Source organism: Osmia bicornis, chromosome 16 (assembly GCF_907164935.1).
Source record: "Osmia bicornis bicornis chromosome 16, iOsmBic2.1, whole genome shotgun sequence".
Taxonomy (NCBI): Eukaryota; Metazoa; Arthropoda; class Insecta; order Hymenoptera; family Megachilidae; genus Osmia; species Osmia bicornis.
Genome location: NC_060231.1, coordinates 2,560,423 through 2,577,688, shown reverse-complemented (window position 1 = coordinate 2,577,688; position 17,266 = coordinate 2,560,423). Strand labels below are relative to the sequence as shown.

Genomic DNA, 17,266 nt, shown 5'->3' with positions numbered 1-17,266 from the left:
TTCATGCGATACGATCCGATGTGAGAATAAGAAAGTCGCAATAAACTAGCCGACAGACGTCGTGTCTTCTTACTTCTTTGCCCATGGTTACATTTGCATTGTATATTCCTTTCAATTCCATTATTTAAAAATCAATCACAATTAGATTGAAAAATTATTAAAATAATTATTTGACAAACTTACATTTTGAAAAGACCGCCATAAATTAAATATTTTTAAAATTCGATCCTTGCGCCATCTATACAAAATGGCTGAAACTACTCAACAACTTACCGACTGAGTTTCCAGAACGATTGAAGTATTAATTATAATTATTTATTGGAATTGGAATTTAGAAAATGTTAACATATCTTTGCAGTTTAATGAATATTGAAGGAACGTACAGAAAAGTTATTTGAATTTTGTTTATGAAAATAAATGATTAACGAAAATGTTGATAAAGGCGGCGTTGAGAATTTCTTCATTACCGACTTCGACGCCGGCCGCCACAAACAAGGTAATACTAGCGCCATCTGTAAGGTAACCTCTAAAACTACTTATCGATTAATTTCAGCGCGATTTTGTATAGATGGCGCGAGAATCGAATTTTAAAAATATGTAATTTATGGCGGTCTTTTTAAAATACAATTATTTAATTAGGGAGCGGTAAAACAGTTATTAAACAGTATTAAAAAGCAATGGTCAGCAGGGTTAATTATAGGATATACTTTAGGCGCATTTTGATCGAAACTTGTAAGAATAATTGGAAACAGAGAGAATTGCTAAGCTACAGTGCTGCCCCCATGATAACATTTTTATGGGATGTTTGAAGGTTGATCAATTATTTATACAAACTTATTATACACATACATGTATGAATTTTTTAAATATAACCGTCTGTTTGTAATTATTTTATTGTTAGTATCAGTCGCTATCAGTATGACTGTCGCACATTCCAAAAGTTAGGCCTAAGAGGTGTTGCAGTGGTTAGTGTTAACCTTTATTGAGAATAGATATTGAGGTGACTTAAAAAAGTTTTATGCTATAAAAAAGATAAGTATGATTATTGTGGTGTAACATGTCGTATCAAGATTCACCGTTTTCGACTATGTATGGTCAAGATGATTATGATATCGATGAGGACAATGATGAGTACTTGGAGGATGATCGAGATGCTGAAGAGCAAGATGAAAGCGATGAAGGTATTAACATAAAGTATTATTACATTGCATTTCATATGTTTACAATTTGTATGAACTTGCAGACACAGAAGAGGCTAGTGAGACAGATCTTGGTAAATCAGAAGAATATACGGAGATAAAGGAGCAGTAAGTAAATAAATTTAGAGCGTCGCCTTGAAGTTCTCATTTACACGTAAAGTAACAAAATTTTTCAGAGTCTATCAGGACAAATTAGCCAGTTTGAAGAAACAATTGCAACAGTTAAAGGATGGTACTCACCCCGAATATAATCGCAAACTGAAACGTTTAGAAGCTCAATACAAAGAGAGGTTTATATTCATCGAACGCAAGATTTCTTTATATACAATCGCTGTATCTGATTTTTCAAGGAAATACTTTGTTACAGATTACGGCTGAATATAATTTATCGTGATTATTTGACAGAATGGGTAGAAAGAGATTACATATTGGAGAAGAAAACTGCCGTTAAAGAATTTGAAGAGAAGAAAATAGATTTGAAAGAAAACTTGTTAACCAGCATGGAAGAGAAGAGGAAGATGATAGAATCCGACAGGCACACATTGGAACTTACTGGTGATTCGATGGAGGTATAAATTTATTAGTCGAGTATTTATTCCATCTTGTATTGATTTATTTCTTTGTTACTCAGGTAAAGCCTGTAATGACAAGAAAATTACGGAGGCGTCCAAATGATCCTGTACCCGAGAAAATAGAGAAACGAAGGAAGCCACCACCGGCACAGTTAAATTATCTGTTAGATGAAAAAGAAATAGAAAGTGACTTGAAAGCTATCAGCCGCGGTAAAGTACTGACTGCTGTTCGAAAACCAGGTACTTATTGAAAATTTCTCGATAACGCGCATATCATTAATGCTAACCAATTGTTTTCAGCAGTGCTACCGCATTATAACACTGTAAATATGCCCTCTCAACATATTCCTCCTACCTCCGATACGGCTATGATAGAAACCAGGATAGAGGATGGCAAATTATTGCACGAAAGACGATGGTAATTCTGAATATTATATCTCTGTATTTCATTCGAAAGAGCTTGAACTATAAAGTAATTAATTGTAGGTTTCATCGTGGACAACCGGTGTACGTAGAAGGAAAGGACTTAACTCGATTTGCCGCAAATATTTCGGCAATCGGAACCGAGGCTGTAAGAAAACTCCCGTTAATTTATGGTACTGCTTGCTCTTTGATTATTTTTATTTTTATAATTTCTCTTATCTCTGTATAGATCTGGGTGAAAAAAGTATCGGACGGAAGTAAAGTACGAATATACATATCCCAGCTGAGCAGAGGGAAAATTTCCATCAAAAGAAGAGCTTCCTAATAATTGTATACATCGGTTAAGATAATAAGTATTCCTCATTAAGAAAAAGTGTTCAGTAATATTTAAACTTGTGATACATTAGATTTGTAGTTTATTGAAGTTATATTTTCTGGATTCAATATAATTGTTACTGTACTTGTCTTTTGCCACCAATAGAACCAGACCTTTTGGTGATACTCGATCACCATGTACATCCATATAAAATATGAAAACAGTAATAAGGACATCATTATTAATAATAAATAAGTAGTCCATCGTGCTGGTGGAAGATTGTCGTAATTGTTATTTGCATAAAAATCAGCTGCGACAATACAAATGTACGAGCATCCGATTGCCATAGGTGTAATTATAATGCCACGAATTAAGTCGGCCTTTAAACTGCGAACGTATAATTGATGTTGTTGCTGATTAAGACACATCCATATTATAATTGAATAGAGAACGTGATAACGCGGTGTACGTCTCACTTCGTACTGATGTCCACATAATTCACAGCTATTTCTATTACTTTCCTCGAGCCAGTGTTCTAAACATTTTAAGTGGATCGCACCCATGGTTCCCTTAAACAAATTTATTTTATTTCACTTAAGAACCTTGCGATGATTAAACGAACAGAATAATAATAATCAAACCTTGCATTTACAAGGGTATATAATGGGCAATTGTTGAGTCGAATCATAGCAAATACGGCATTGTATCTCTTCGTTTAGGGTTAATTTACGCCTTTTATTGATTACCAAAATATCGTCGATTTTTCGTTTGATCGCGTGTTTAATCACTCTTTTCTCTTCTCTACATTCTAATTCAATTTTTGTTAGAATTTTTTCTAAAACACTTTCCACCGAACTTTTTTCATTAGTCATTGTGAGCGGCTATTGTGGTGACCCATTTTAACTATTTAACCTGAAATATTTGTAATTCATTGAAGAAAAAAAAAAGAAAAGCGAAATGAAGTTCATTAGGAAGCACAACAGTGTTCTTCTTTTTTTTCTGATAGAAAAGGATAACGAATAGAAGAACACCTTAGCATCCCTTATCATCGAGGGTGGCGTACTCTAGGGAATTTTGCGCTCCCCTATACCGGCCAACGAACTCTATCGACCACGACACCGAAAATCATGAAGACATTCACGAATGTACTATTACACGTATAAAAATTTGTATTATGTCACGATTATTACAGTTAAGTTAGCCAAATATGATAATATTAATGCGATACATAATTATGTGCAGTTTTTAATTAATCGCTAAACTATAAACAAACGTTTTGTCACTCAGCCATCATATCCACGCTGAGACAATCCTCGCCCATATTACTCGGCGAAGTTTCTAATTCTCCAATTTCATTTGATTCGCTACAAATATACACTAGGTGTTAATTTAAACAAAGTTTCGGTGATGAATAATCAAATTAATTACCTATCCAACGACGGATCGTTACTGAACATTTCCGTCGGAACCGTAGGCGGTGCCTTTTCCGGTACTAATTCCAAATAAGTTTGACGCGACTCTAAATGTCTTTCGACCTCTTCCGGTGTCATATGACCATCCGACATTAAAGGCATCGGTACTACATTATTGGCTGATTGTACCTAAAAAAATGGAACGCTTATAAAATAACCATTTGTAGTAAGTTTATAGGGTGTTAAAAAATTAAGGGCTCTACACCGTTGGATAGATCACAGAAAATCGAAGCGAAAAGTTCTTTAGCATTTTTCGATGGGATCAGTAGTTTAGCCGCATTTCGTTGTTGAAAATTGACCAATCAGCGCGCAGCTCGAGTGGCAAGACACGCCTCCTCTGCCGCCGCTGAGCCACGCTGGGAGTCGTGGTGCGAGGCGGAGGCGGAGCAAGCAAACGGAGACTCCGCCCTCGGGTAGTCTCCTACTGCGTGCGTCTTGCCACTCGAGCTGCGCGCTGATTGGTCAATTTTCAATAACCAAATGTAGCTAAACTACTGATCCCATCGAAAAATGCTACAGAACTTTTTGTTTTGATTTTTTGTGGTCTATCCAACAATGTAGAGGTCTTCAGGGAATTTTTTAACACCCTGTAGAGAATGACTTACTATAGGTATATTGTTTGACTTCGTCACTTTTGGAGCGGATTTTTTCTTTTTACTTGTGTTTAGCGGTTTCGCCACGGTCGGCATGTGATGTGGAGTGTGATTACTAATGCTCATCTCTATTTTTTTTCTAAAAACAATAACGAAAGACAATAATAAAAGGTCATTTAAAGAAACCAGATACGTCATTCTGTAATGTTTACCTTTTAGAAGTATCTAGACGCGTAACTTCTTCATCGGATGATTCTGTTTCATCACTTTCACTAAACGACGCGTCTACCTTTTCATATTGCAGTAATCGATCTAATAAAAAACTTTTATCCCTATTTACTTTAAGTAATTTCCTTTGCGTAGACCGTAAAGCTTCTTGAAAACATTCATTTTCCTAAATGGATTATTAAATAATTAGATAAAGATAATTGAGATAACGCAAAATCTATAGGAACAATGTACGTACATAAATTAGAAATTTCAACTTCCTTTTAAGATTTCGATACTGATCCTTATAATTAGGCACTTCCTCCTCTGGGCTATCGTCATCATCGTCTTCTGCATCTGCATTGTTGTTTGCAATTGAACGACAATACCATCCTTCCAACATTGATCATCTGCAACTAGAAACAAAATTCTAATAACTATATAACAAAACAGTTATTCTGTTCTAATAGAATTTGAAAATGGAATTGTCTTTGGTATCTTTTTATGCTAAGAAATGATGCTATACAAGGTTAACTCTTCAAAAACAGTAGATAATTAAACAGCGTTATTCTTGCAAAAAAAAGAGGATATATGACTGATACTACCATCAAGTTTAAATTGATACTGCTTTTGACGATACCTACTCGAACTTTTAAATTAGTTTTTTGTCTCTTACAAATAATCGAGACGAACGATTATTAAGAAGATAAATAAGCTGTTTATGACTGGCTTCCATTCTGTATGTACTTCTTTATCGATTCTATAGTAACTTCAAAATGCTACCATTCTACGAAAAGCATTACATTGTATTTTCACCGACAATTTAGTGAATTTCTTTTTCTAAAAATAAACGATTGTGCTCTTCTGTTCCTTATTTAATCAATTTATTATTATTTTAATAATCAAAAGACAAACTGTACATATGCAATTGATTTATTCTCTTTCGTCGCATAAACGAAGAATTTTAGTTGCGTGTCCTCCTTGCGGTCTAGGGAATTTCAGGGACTTTTGGGTCGTGAGTAAGGTGCCAGTGGAGCGCTGAGGCACTCTGCTCGTGGCGCGCAAAATAAATCAAACACCTCAGCGTTTTTGGTAAAAGTTCTAATTACTTTATTTTGAAATGATTTTGGAAAATTATATTTAAGCCGTTTGAAGCTCGGAATCGATCTGCTCTTGGCGGTGAAGATCCTCGTTCGATGTCGGCTGAAATCCTGGCCTCGCTGGATCCTGAATTCTCCCTCATTCGATGTTGTAGGTGCTGTGAGCGGTATAAGAACTTCGGCGGAATTTCCCGCAGCTTCAGCCGGGGGGGGGGGGAAGAAGTATTTTCTTGTAATTAAAGTAATTAAAAATTTTCTGCCGCCTGGACAGATGCGTGCCCTTGTAGGGTTTCAGGAGGTACGTCTTCAGAAAGAAGGCATCGTCACCAACGAGGCAATAACCCTCCGGAAGCATAGAGTCATGTGGGTCAAGTGTGCGCAGCGGGTAAGTGTGCGCAGACTAAATATTTCTAAAATAGTTTAAAATTAAGAATGGGTACCCACTCCCTTTAGTGCTTGTTACGTCATTGAACGAAACGCTTATGTGTTGCCGGTCGCGGTTTAATTGTTTTGTCAAGAAAGGTAAGTGAAATTTTTTCCTAAATATATTATGATATTTTGTCATCTTCAATTGAAAAACTTACATACATGCGTTACGGTATTGAATACTTATTATATATGAATATTACAAGTGTAATATTACAAGGCTTGATAAAATAACGCAATTATGAGCAATTTTAACTTAACTCCGTTTGAATAGCTTAAGTTAAGTGTGCGCATAAGCTTGTCGGGTAAGTGTGCGCATGCGTATACTTACCCCACCTACACAGCTCCGTGTAAACAGTGAAATATTTTGTTTCAAATTTATAGTCAAGCTTTATAAATTAAAAATATGCCTCTAATTCATACGCAAAAATACTAAGAATAAGACAAAGAAAACCGATACTATCAAAGATAAGACTGCTAAGAATAATATTACTAGAGATAAGACAGAAACTAAAGAAAATGAATATTATTGCGCGTTATGTGGTGAGAAGTACGTAAATCCACCTACAGAGGACTGGATTAAATGTAGCGTTTGTGATATATGGTGGCATGAACAGTGCACTCCCTATAAGCAGGGTATTTTTGTATGTGATGTATGTATTTTATAAATAAATGATAATCTTTATGTTATTAATTATAGTTATACTGTAAGTATTGGGTAAATGTACACATTTTGATAAGGCTCTATTTTTCTTTACTACTTGAATTACAGAGTACAAAGTTTAATTTTTATTTTTTCAAATTGTCAACTAATAAGGACTTTCAATAAATTACTTTGTTTTATTTTATTACACTTGAAATTTTTGATTTTACAACGATTCAAAGAAAAAATGCGCACTCCTGCCCAACATGACTCTACCACCGACGAGGTACTGTATCTCGACGGTGGTACGACGGAGTTCGTTCCTCGATAATTGTAGAATTCCGTCCCGCAGTTTGGAATGGCTTGAATGGTAATATGTTTCCCGTCGATAGTCCCGCAGCACCCCGGGAAATTTCACCGTTCTTGGAAGCCTTGGGCGATCTGAACCACTCGGCGGGACCACTCGGAACCTACAATACAATGAGAATCGGTATAGAAGTCATACACAGTTGTTGAGAAAATATGTGTATGAAGATGTTGAAATGGCTCTTACCTTTATGAAATCCTTCAGCGCGTTCAAAGTACCTTCGCAAACCTCAGGGAGCAGCGTTGGAAACGTTGACTTTGGGATGCGGAACACCTGTATTCGGAACTGCAGCACCGCCGTCAGTAGCTGCTCCAGCTGGTTTGGCGACAAGCTCAGATGGAGTCTGCATTTGTGCGGATTTTCCGCTGGTGACTCTCGGAACAGAACGGTGGATGCCCCTGCAGCGGCTCGTTGAACAATCCATTGGCGTACCCACGGCCGGTGGGTGAATCGTTGATTGTTCACTCGCGGAAGATATCAAAAAGGTAAAGCAGACCACAAATTTAGTTCCTCGTTTCTTCTGTAGGGCGCAGTGCGTTCGTTTTCTGCGCTCGACCGCGCGCTCATTCGCAGCTCGCATATGTGAATATGTGTGCGTTGACCGAACCGTCGACGACGATACAATGCAATGTACTTACATATCGTGGAGAATGGGACGTTCGAGCCTGAAAGAGGTGATGAACTCCGACGCGTGAATTTTTTTTCACGTATCGTTCTATCGATTACGATAGCGATTTATAACCAATGTGTCACGAGATGTACTATCATTATTTTTTGTTGCTATTGTTATTCTTTTTTTTGGTGAAACTACAGAACAAGTATCTACGTCCTTCCCGATTTCGATGATTTTTGGATATGTTACAAAAAGAGTCATTCGGCAAATAACGGTGGCCAGCTCGTTCCCCGGACTTATCTCCACTTGATTTTTTTTATGGGGATATTTACGGTCCATTGTATATCAATCACCAATTAATAATATTGAAGAATTGCAAGAAAGAATCATCTCAGCATGCAGCGCGTAGATCCAGCAAGTCTAACTGCAGCAACGCATTCAAACTTCTGTAAAAGAGCAGAATATTGCGTCGCAGAAGGCGGAATGCATTTCGAACATGTAATTAAATAAAGTGCATGTTTACATTCAGTAATCTCTTCGGGGTCAAATAATGTTTACACTGTCAAAGTCAAATACGACGAAAAGCTAAGTATTTCACATTTACACTTCTGTAAACAGAGCCGGTTTTAGCAATATTGGCGCCCTGGGCAAGATTATCGTGACGCCCATTCAGGGGCTGAAAATTTTTAAGAAAAAAAGACAAGGTAATAATATAAAACGATGAATCTGTAGTTAAATTGTAAAAATTGTTAAACTACATAGCAGCTTTACTAATCTAAACGGATATACATGAATAAATATTAGGGACACCGGGCTGCGGCGCTCCCTACAGATCTAGCCCGACCGCGCCCCACCCTAACGCCGACCCTGTCTGTAAATCACGTAATATGTTAGTAAAAATATTATGTAATATAAGTTTTGAATTCGTCTCGATGTCCTCTAAATATGGTAAACAAAAAAAATATATGGTCCTATTTGTAAAACCCAAGGTGACCTCGACTTCGCCGTGAAAACAAATTTTTTTTACTGATATCTGTTGTGCACTTCATACCCTGCAACTCTTGATGTAAACTTTTTTTGTCAGATGGCTGCAAGTGGGTGAAAAGTCATGAGTAACGTTACAGGTAACACCCTGTGTGTGTATAAGATTTATCAAGAATTATGTAAATTCTGTAATCTAATCTATACTAATGCAAAAACATTTCTAAATATGCAAGGCATCATAAAAAATTAAGCGGAACTATTTGAAATCGTGAGACATAATACGGGGTATCAATACGCATGTTTACCTACCAATGGAAGTTATCCGAAACATTTTTCTTCAAATAAAGAATATTTAGTGAATATCCAAAGTGAATCTTATCTCGAAAGGAAAAGTAACAGGATATTCCCTATATCTCCTCGCGATAGCATAAAATAAATGCTCTTGGTAATTTCCAGAAAAATAATGTATAAACACTAAAATTTGTTTAACAAGTTGGATGAAGGTATAAAGGTTATTACACCGTTAAAAAAAAAATACGTAGAAGGAAAATTATGCGAAAAATCATGAAAATGATTAGTTAGCTATTCGACATAAAGTTAAGATTAAGACTGGTAGGGGAACCACTTGAACCTGGCTTCGGTCACTATATCAATGGCTCCACCGATCGGCGATCTGCTTTCAGGCGCGCGCGGCACCGAAAATTTAAATATTAAGATATTCAAATTCGCAACGCTTTGGGAAATATCTCAGTGACGTTTGATACTCTCTCTTTGCATAACGCTCAGTATCACTTGCAGCGTTAGGTAACCCATGAGAAATGATTAAATTATCTATCTTATGTACCTTCTGCCATGTATTGGTACTTGGTTTGGTTTTTGCACGTAAGTAAAATTTATTATTATGCTATGTTGTTTTCAAGCACAGGCACGCAAACAATTTTGATTTTCCATCGAATTTTTCATCGCTTCTTTTTACGATTATGTTTGCCTCAGAGTGTAAAATTGACAATGACACATCTAACAATCGAAGATTAGCGTTTAGTTAGAATTGATTAAAACTAATATCGGGAAATAAAACATATGAAGACAACGATATTATGACATTTGCATGATTCAAGGTCACATAGTGAATCCAATCAGTTTTTACATTCTTAAAATTTAATTTTCTCTTTTAGAAAACGAAGGGCAATCGAATTGCACATCACCGAACGGTGTGGTTGGCTGGTGCATTGGATTACGGCAATGTCCACAGCTGTTGACTATCCTTCAATCCTCTCCGCCAGAAACTATAGAATTTTTAAGGCAATCACAGTGTGGTTTTGATGATAATGATCCCCGAGTTTGTTGCCCGATTCAAAACGAAAACGCCGACCTTTCAGGCGGAGCTGATGGGGCGAAAGAAGCAAACTTGCAGTTCGATCTGTCCAACAATACTTTATTACCCTCCGATTGCGGCAAAGATTTGTCTCACGATCAGAGAGTCGTCGGTGGAGAACATACGGATATCGATGAATTTCCTTGGATGGCGCTTCTGATATACAGTACACGTAAGAACTCTTTAAAACATAATATATTTATTGAACGAGGATCGATATTCTACATAAAAATTTATTTATCAGCAAACGGAGAGACTGCATCCTGCGGTGGCGCCCTCATCAGCACCCGTTACGTACTAACGGCAGCTCATTGCCTGCGGAGCAAGAATATGCCAATCTCGTGGAGTTTGGTGAATGTCCGCTTAGGCGAGTACGACACTATCACCAATCCTGACTGCGTCAAGGATGACGCGAATAGCACGGTTTGCGCTGACGATGTTATCACTGTCGGCATCGAGAAACAAATCGCTCACGAAAATTACAACCCACTGAGCCCTGATCAAAAATACGATATTGCTCTTCTAAGGTTAAACCGCGACATTCCATTCACGAATTACGTTAAACCGATATGCTTGCCATCCAACGATGCTATAGGTAATAATCTGTTTGTTGCTGGTTGGGGAAAAACCGAGAATGGATTTTCCTCGAATATCAAGTTAAAAGTTTCTGTGTCGCTCGTCAGCAAGCAACAATGCGAGCAGACATACAGCATAAGGGGAGTGACGCTAGGATTCGGACAGATTTGTGCCGGTGGTGTGGTAGACAAAGATTCCTGCACAGGAGATTCTGGAGGTCCTTTGATGAGCGTGGAAAAAGGAAGTGATGGTACCGGTCGATGGACCGCCGTCGGTATTGTCTCCTTCGGACTAACAGCTTGTGGCTTCCCAAATTGGCCCGTCGTTTACACTAGAGTAATTGACTTTATTCCATGGATACTCAGTAAATTGGAAGCTTAAGGCCCGATACACACTAGCGGTTCGGTCCCGGTACCGGTCCGGTCTCGGTCCGGTAAAATCTTACCGTACGAGTAGATCCACACTATTCGGTTCGGTACCGGTCCGGTCTCCGTTCGGTAAAATCTTACCGTACCCATACTGCCATGCCACTTTCGAGCCGCTCTCAATCTGATAGTCAATTATAAAAAGTCTTTTTCGATTGTACTTTCGGCATTAGTAGATGCAAATTATAAATTTACTGCTGTAGATACAGGTTCATATGGAAAAAAAAATATATATACATATACTGATCGAATTGAGTAACCTCCTCCTTTTTCGAAGTCGATTAAAAAATAATGATATTAAAGAATTTCCATTAAAGAAATATTTAATGCGGCCTTATCTAGGATCAGAAAGTATAGAAGATATTAGAAAAAAAAAATTTAATTATCTATTATGTAAAGGAAGAAGTGTACATTTGGGAAAAAATTGTTCAAAATATTGATTGCTATAACATATCCAGAAATCATCAAAATCAGCGAGGAGGTAGTTGTTCTACAGTTTGACCAAAATTACGAATAGCGAATGAAAATAAAAATATCTTGCATTCAAACCGTTACATAATTTTTTATCTGAAAGTATGCATTTCATATACAGTGAAAGTAGTATGTAGATGCCAGAGAGATTGAGACCTAAACATTGCACGTAATCAGCCGAGGTGTCATGTCAATTCGATGTTTACATGCGGCTCCAGCAGAGCGTGAACGTAAAAGATAGGGACAGACAGTGATGCTTAGATCGAGAGGGTCCGAAACGTATCGGCGTACAGTGGGGCATTTGCACTCAAAACGCGGTAAAAAGTGGTTTTATATAAATATACCCACAATCATTTGTCGATTTTTGAAACGACTACATGGTTTTGAAATATTGCTGTGGTTCTTCAAGTTAAATGATAAGTGACAGAATTAAATTTACCTCATATGCATTTAAATTATATCAAAGTACACTTTTATATCTCTGGTATTTTTTGTGCTATAACTAATTGAATGTGTACAGTTTTAATTCTATTTTTGACCACATATTGTTATAATTGATGTTAAGACGAATCCAACGACCTATTACACTATGGCTTCAGATTTTAAAATAATCATAAAATATTTTTGACCAGCTTATCGAGGCCAATGTCCCACTGCGCGGCGTGACAAATGCTAATGCAATAATAAAGCTTTTGTACTTTTACCAATGTGTTAGCGACGGCTTATTTTTAAGGGTCGTCGAGGGCAATTGACCCGAGTCTATTGTGATGGGGACTTGGACTGCGTGAGGTCTTGAAAGAGAGTGAGTGAGACTAAACAGGCCTGGTGCTCGAGGATGGCTGATGACCACGTTACGTCTCTCAGCTATCAGGAATCGAAGGATTGCTTGTTTGAATGGAAAGTGTTTAGAGAAGGCAAGCGGCACGATGCCGTATTTCTAAATAATGGGAAAGTCCTTTCAGAATCGCCTGCAAAAACTGCTCAAGGCTGCAGAGAGAAATTACGATAGGTCTGGGCGCTGTGCTTTCGGAGTCGGTTGTATTATTATATTTATTATAATGTAAGAAAAATCGAAGTAGACAAAAGGTCGAGACAGGCCATGTGTATTTTGTCAGCGCGTTTCTCCTTCTTAAGGGAAAGGCCCTAAACGCGAGGGGGTCATAAACAAAAGGGCGTACTGTCGAAGGCGTCCTCACGATCGAGGATTTTTAGGACAGCAGGGTATTCTGACTGTCGTCGTGTATGATTGTGCGAATAAAGAGTTGAACATTTTATTTAATACTACCACTATTATTTAATCACCCGCTCGGTTAGTCTTACAATAATGTACTTTATTATATTACATTATCCTTTCGTAGCAATTTATTCAGAGTTTTACATTTACGCTTTGCATATAGTCCAAAAACGTTTACTATAACACAGCTAATCAACTAATAACCTTTTCGCAGCACGTGTCTCCTTCGTTGCCTGACACTCGATTTTGAAGGGGCAAAGAAATGTGTCGATTCTGTGTTTACATGCGGCACGAGCCAGGCGTGAACGTAGAAAGTGACAGACAGATTAGGAGAGAGAGGTCCAAGAGGTCCAAAGCGAGGAGCTGAAACGTATCGGTGTGACTAATGCTAATTCAACGATAAAACTTTTTCATTTTTGACTTATTCTCAATGAAACATTTACTAGCGCATTGGCGAGATTTTTCTGATTGAAATGATACCAAACATGATACTATTTGGACTGTGTTTACTTGTTAAATTGACGATAAAAAGATTGGGACTAATCGTAAGGGAAGGGTAGCGAATGAAAAAGTCAGAGAAGCAACGATCGTGATAATCGGCAGTCCCCCTTTCACTTGTTGTCCTTTCCTACATTTGAATCTGTCAGCAGACTTTAGAACGTGACTAGTTCCATTCTTATTGTTAGTAAATTAATTTATATAGCTTCTCAAAAAACTTCAAGTCATTTGGTCCAATTTTAAATGAGGTATGAAGTTTTAAAGAGTGTCCGAGTTTTACTTTGAGCCATCGTACTTATTATATTTTAGTAAAAGTTTAATATATTCCCATTACTCCACATATATTGTTGTAATTTTTTCCTTTCCTTTATTTTTATTTTTCAAAGTTTTGAAAAGTATGCACTCGTATATAGGGATCATGCGCTTGCGTGTGTGTATCTCACTATCATTTATCTGGTGTAGCGACACCAGCGCCGCCTGGATTTTCTGCCCAAGTACTTACTAATTTTCGCTACAACATGAAATACGGGAGTTTATATATTTCAAAATATTAAGATATTAAAAATGTATTGTTATGTATTAAAGAAATGTTAATGTATTAAAAATCAAAATTGAAACCGTAGAATCGGGATTCGAACTGAATCTCCTGGTTTCTCACTTCTACCATAGTGCCATGATTATATTATTTTATCGACTCGTCGATGCTGCTGCCACATGCTTAGGCGGTTTGAGCATCGAGCCGATAACGTAGAAATGCGGGAGCAGCAGAACCAGGAGAGCTCACACGGACACGTAGGACAACACGCTTGTGTTAGATGAAACAACTGAAGTAGGGGAGTCGCTGGGACGTCGCGGAGAGGGTAGAAATTTGTCCCGCGTCCCACGATTTTGACATCACTAGGGCCTGGGCCTAAGTTTAACACGTGCTACAAACGGGTGAAGATAAAAAAAAAAAATGGATTCACGAAACCTCGGTAAGCGTTTCTTTTCATCTTTACTTCGTGAGTGTCATTGATAATTACATTTCGTGAGCATTTGTAACAAATATATTTTTTTCGACATTTGCTTTGTCTCATATACAGTGCGTCACAAAATTGGACCAAATGACATGAGGTTTTTTGAGAAACTATACCAATCAATTTACTAAGATATGTTTCTGTTGTCTTAAAAAATTACAATTTGTTGAAACCGTGAGAAAAAATAGTGATGGGTAATTTTTCAACTTTTATATGGGAGCCTATAATGAACATTTTAAATACATACATGTCTTTCGTAGATTCAAATGAGTTATGTGCATGCTGAAAATTTCATCGAGATCGGTCATTGCACTTAGAAGTTACAAGTAATTAAAATTTTCAACATAACTAATCACGTGGTAATTATTTAGATTACTGACGGTAACTCCGATTTTGATGATTTTGTAAATATGTTGTAGAAATCAACATTTTCAACAACTTTTTCCTGTACATACATATAACCGTCGCTCGGCCTTAGTTTCTGATATATTTTCGTGTGTGTTCGTGCTACATCTTACGCGTTAGTTTGTGCGATCGCCGCTTTTCTAATGTTTTTGCAGGCAGCAACACGGCGACCATCCAATATATTACGGGCGGACGTAAAAATCAAATTTAACTAATTTTAATGATTTTGAATCTCACAATCAGTTTGTGTATTGGTCGCCTGACGGCGACCAGAATATTACTTTAGCCTAACCTAACCTAATGCACTGATTAGGTAGAGTTAGGTTAGGCTATATTAAATTCTTGACTACCATCATAGCTATGATAGGTTGAAATCATGAATACAGAAGTACACAAGTTATACAGGGTGTCCCGTATTTTCACCCTCTGAAGGGGCGGTAGGTGAGGTGATTCTGAACAACTTTTCGTAGCCGACGCTGCCGTCCCTGAGCTCGCGCGCCATACGCGCTCGGATTGGTCACTGTTTTTGCTTAATAATTCAAAAACGAAGCTTCAAACGACTTTTTTGCAAAGCAAAAAGTTGTTCAGAATCACCCCACCTACCACCCCTTCAGAGAGTGAAAATACGTTACGGGACACCCTGTATGATTGGTCACCGGTTGCCGTGCTATTGCCTGCAGAAACAGTAGAAAAGCGGCGATCCCATACTAATGCGTATGTATGATGTCAGAAATGAGGTATTCTGTTTTAAACGGTGAGCGAATAATTTTGTGACCGACTGTATATTTGTGCGATAACTTGTACTGAGAACATTTTTGTCTTCCGGATTATTTTTCCACAATACATTGACACGGTTCGGTTTTCTGTCAACTGGTTTATTCGTATTTTGTAATTCAATACAGTTCAATACATGTAATTGTCAATGAATATTCGTAAATTTCTGGATAAATACATTTGAAATTTCTCTGCAGTATTATCCATGTTTTTCAATTTTTTTTTAGAAGCTGAAAGGGTGGAATTATTGTGGGCGGAGGAACAGCAACCGCAGCCACAAGCGCAGCAGGAGCTGCAACAGCAACCGGAGCAGCAGCAGGAGTTGCAACCGCAAGCACAGCAAGAGTTGCAACAGGAACCGCAAGCGCCGCAGGAGTTGCAGTTGCAGCTAAAGATGCGGCAGCTACGGTTGCAGATAAACGTGCTGCGACAGCCGAAACCGTACCGGCGACATGCTGGGTATATCGTAAGTGGTTTTTCTACTTTCCTGTTGGTACGTTATTTCTGGTATTCATTGTTTATACATAATAACATAATATTTATTTTTCTAGCCGCATCAGCACCAGCCGTCCCCGCACCCGTGCCCTCAACATGCTGAATATACCGTAAGTCGTTTTTTTATTTTCCTGTTTGTACGTTATTTCTGCTATTCATTGTTTATGCATAATAAAATAATATTTATTTTTCTAGCCGCATCAACACCAGCCGCAACCGCACCCACACCCGTGTCCGCAACATCCTGAATATACCGTAAGTCGTTTTTTTACTTTCCTGTTTGTACGTTATTTCTGCTATTCATTGTTTATGCATAATAACATAATATTTATTTTTCTAGCCGCATCAGCACCAGCCGTACCAGCCACAGCCGTACCAGCCACAGCCGTACCCGTACCCGTACCCGTACCCGTACCAGCCGTATCCGTACCCGTACCCGTACCCGTACCCTTACCAGACGCATCCATATCAGCCGCAGCCGCAGCCATACCAGCAACAAGCTGAAGATACCGTAAGTCGTTTTTTTACTTTCCTGTTTGCACGTTATTTCTGTTATTCATTGTTTGTACATAATATCATAATATTTATTTTTCCAGGCATCCAGGTCCATGCAGCAGCGGCAGCTGCGGCGGTGCAGGAGAGAGCTGAAACGGCTGCAGCGAGAGGCAATGCCACGTTGAGGCAGAAGCAACCGCACTAGTGGCCTGTGAACCAATATTGCGGCGTTTGCCGTAAACCCGTAACCGGTTGGTACTGTTGCAGGCGGTACACATAAGAAGTGAGTACGACGATAATATACATATGTATAATAATAATGAAGAAGGCAATACAAAACTATGATTTGTTTGATTTCAGGAACTATTACTATTATACTTTCTAATATTTTTCTATTATATATTTTTGTTTTTGTTTTCATTATTATATATTTTTCCTTTTTTAAATGTACTTCTATAAATATTGTAATATATATATAATATTTTCCGTAAGTTACGTTCTTGTCATTTATTCCCATATTCCTTATCCTGTGTACTGATGATGTATGTACATGAGTATATACATTGACGATTTCCCAACCTTTTTTG

General features: G+C 37.7%; 4 protein-coding genes and 1 long non-coding RNA gene across 10 annotated transcripts; 3 read left to right on the top strand and 2 right to left on the bottom strand.

Moving 5' to 3' along the window:
* The first annotated feature begins 763 nt into the window (after positions 1 to 763).
* Positions 764 to 2,654, top strand: LOC114879734 (sin3 histone deacetylase corepressor complex component SDS3). Of its 2 annotated transcripts, none has more exons than XM_029194961.2 (8): positions 764 to 1,181; positions 1,244 to 1,307; positions 1,376 to 1,489; positions 1,567 to 1,768; positions 1,831 to 2,011; positions 2,072 to 2,189; positions 2,258 to 2,342; positions 2,424 to 2,654. In XM_029194961.2, the coding sequence occupies exons 1-8, from the start codon at positions 1,058 to 1,060 to the stop codon at positions 2,517 to 2,519; spliced, it is 984 nt and encodes a 327-aa protein (XP_029050794.1). In that variant the 5' UTR covers positions 764 to 1,057; the 3' UTR covers positions 2,520 to 2,654. The 2 variants fall into 2 exon arrangements, with proteins under 2 accessions (XP_029050794.1, XP_029050795.1); XM_029194962.2 differs by having other exon boundaries at positions 765 to 1,181; positions 2,075 to 2,189.
* LOC114879735 (INO80 complex subunit E-like) lies at positions 2,558 to 5,720 on the bottom strand. Of its 5 annotated transcripts, none has more exons than XM_029194966.2 (6): positions 5,427 to 5,718; positions 5,042 to 5,198; positions 4,788 to 4,969; positions 4,588 to 4,714; positions 3,939 to 4,111; positions 2,966 to 3,079 (listed from the first exon to the last, which is right to left on the bottom strand). In XM_029194966.2, exons 2-6 carry the CDS (start codon positions 5,183 to 5,185, stop codon positions 3,055 to 3,057), a joined length of 651 nt encoding a protein of 216 aa, XP_029050799.1. In that variant the 5' UTR covers positions 5,186 to 5,198; positions 5,427 to 5,718; the 3' UTR covers positions 2,966 to 3,054. The 5 variants fall into 5 exon arrangements, with proteins under 5 accessions (XP_029050796.1, XP_029050799.1, XP_029050800.1 ...); XM_029194967.2 differs by lacking the exon at positions 2,966 to 3,079 and adding an exon at positions 3,217 to 3,422; XM_029194965.2 differs by lacking the exon at positions 2,966 to 3,079 and adding an exon at positions 3,657 to 3,874 and having other exon boundaries at positions 5,388 to 5,720.
* A 1,418-nt stretch (positions 5,721 to 7,138) lies between these two features.
* Positions 7,139 to 8,808, bottom strand: LOC114879718. Its single transcript, XR_003789959.2, has 2 exons — positions 7,505 to 8,808; positions 7,139 to 7,421 (listed from the first exon to the last, which is right to left on the bottom strand). It is a non-coding gene; the product is annotated as an uncharacterized LOC114879718 (long non-coding RNA).
* A 765-nt stretch (positions 8,809 to 9,573) lies between these two features.
* Positions 9,574 to 11,839, top strand: LOC114879728 (CLIP domain-containing serine protease 2-like). The gene is made up of 3 exons (XM_029194944.2): positions 9,574 to 9,797; positions 10,091 to 10,462; positions 10,535 to 11,839. The coding sequence occupies exons 1-3, from the start codon at positions 9,734 to 9,736 to the stop codon at positions 11,245 to 11,247; spliced, it is 1,149 nt and encodes a 382-aa protein (XP_029050777.1). The 5' UTR covers positions 9,574 to 9,733; the 3' UTR covers positions 11,248 to 11,839.
* A 2,558-nt stretch (positions 11,840 to 14,397) lies between these two features.
* LOC114879739 (pleckstrin homology-like domain family A member 1) lies at positions 14,398 to 16,954 on the top strand. The gene is made up of 6 exons (XM_029194974.2): positions 14,398 to 14,468; positions 15,917 to 16,155; positions 16,241 to 16,294; positions 16,380 to 16,439; positions 16,525 to 16,695; positions 16,781 to 16,954. The coding sequence occupies exons 1-6, from the start codon at positions 14,450 to 14,452 to the stop codon at positions 16,862 to 16,864; spliced, it is 627 nt and encodes a 208-aa protein (XP_029050807.2). The 5' UTR covers positions 14,398 to 14,449; the 3' UTR covers positions 16,865 to 16,954.
* The last annotated feature ends 312 nt before the right edge of the window (positions 16,955 to 17,266 follow it).

Excerpts from the sequence above, each read along its gene's own strand:
- LOC114879734 (XM_029194961.2), top strand. The coding sequence starts at position 1,058 with ATGTCGTATCAAGATTCACCGTTTTCGACTATGTATGGTCAAGATGAT. Across the intron at positions 1,490-1,566 it reads GAAGCTCAATACAAAGAGAG|ATTACGGCTGAATATAATTT; the intron begins GTTTATATTCAT and ends ACTTTGTTACAG. Across the intron at positions 1,769-1,830 it reads TTACTGGTGATTCGATGGAG|GTAAAGCCTGTAATGACAAG; the intron begins GTATAAATTTAT and ends TTTGTTACTCAG.
- LOC114879728 (XM_029194944.2), top strand. The coding sequence starts at position 9,734 with ATGATTAAATTATCTATCTTATGTACCTTCTGCCATGTATTGGTACTT. Across the intron at positions 9,798-10,090 it reads ACTTGGTTTGGTTTTTGCAC|AAAACGAAGGGCAATCGAAT; the intron begins GTAAGTAAAATT and ends TTTCTCTTTTAG. Across the intron at positions 10,463-10,534 it reads GCTTCTGATATACAGTACAC|CAAACGGAGAGACTGCATCC; the intron begins GTAAGAACTCTT and ends TTTATTTATCAG.
- LOC114879739 (XM_029194974.2), top strand. Across the intron at positions 16,295-16,379 it reads CTCAACATGCTGAATATACC|CCGCATCAACACCAGCCGCA; the intron begins GTAAGTCGTTTT and ends TTATTTTTCTAG. Across the intron at positions 16,696-16,780 it reads AGCAACAAGCTGAAGATACC|GCATCCAGGTCCATGCAGCA; the intron begins GTAAGTCGTTTT and ends TTATTTTTCCAG.
- LOC114879735 (XM_029194963.2), bottom strand. The coding sequence starts at position 3,382 with ATGACTAATGAAAAAAGTTCGGTGGAAAGTGTTTTAGAAAAAATTCTA. Across the intron at positions 3,080-3,151 it reads TATACCCTTGTAAATGCAAG|GGAACCATGGGTGCGATCCA; the intron begins GTTTGATTATTA and ends AATTTGTTTAAG.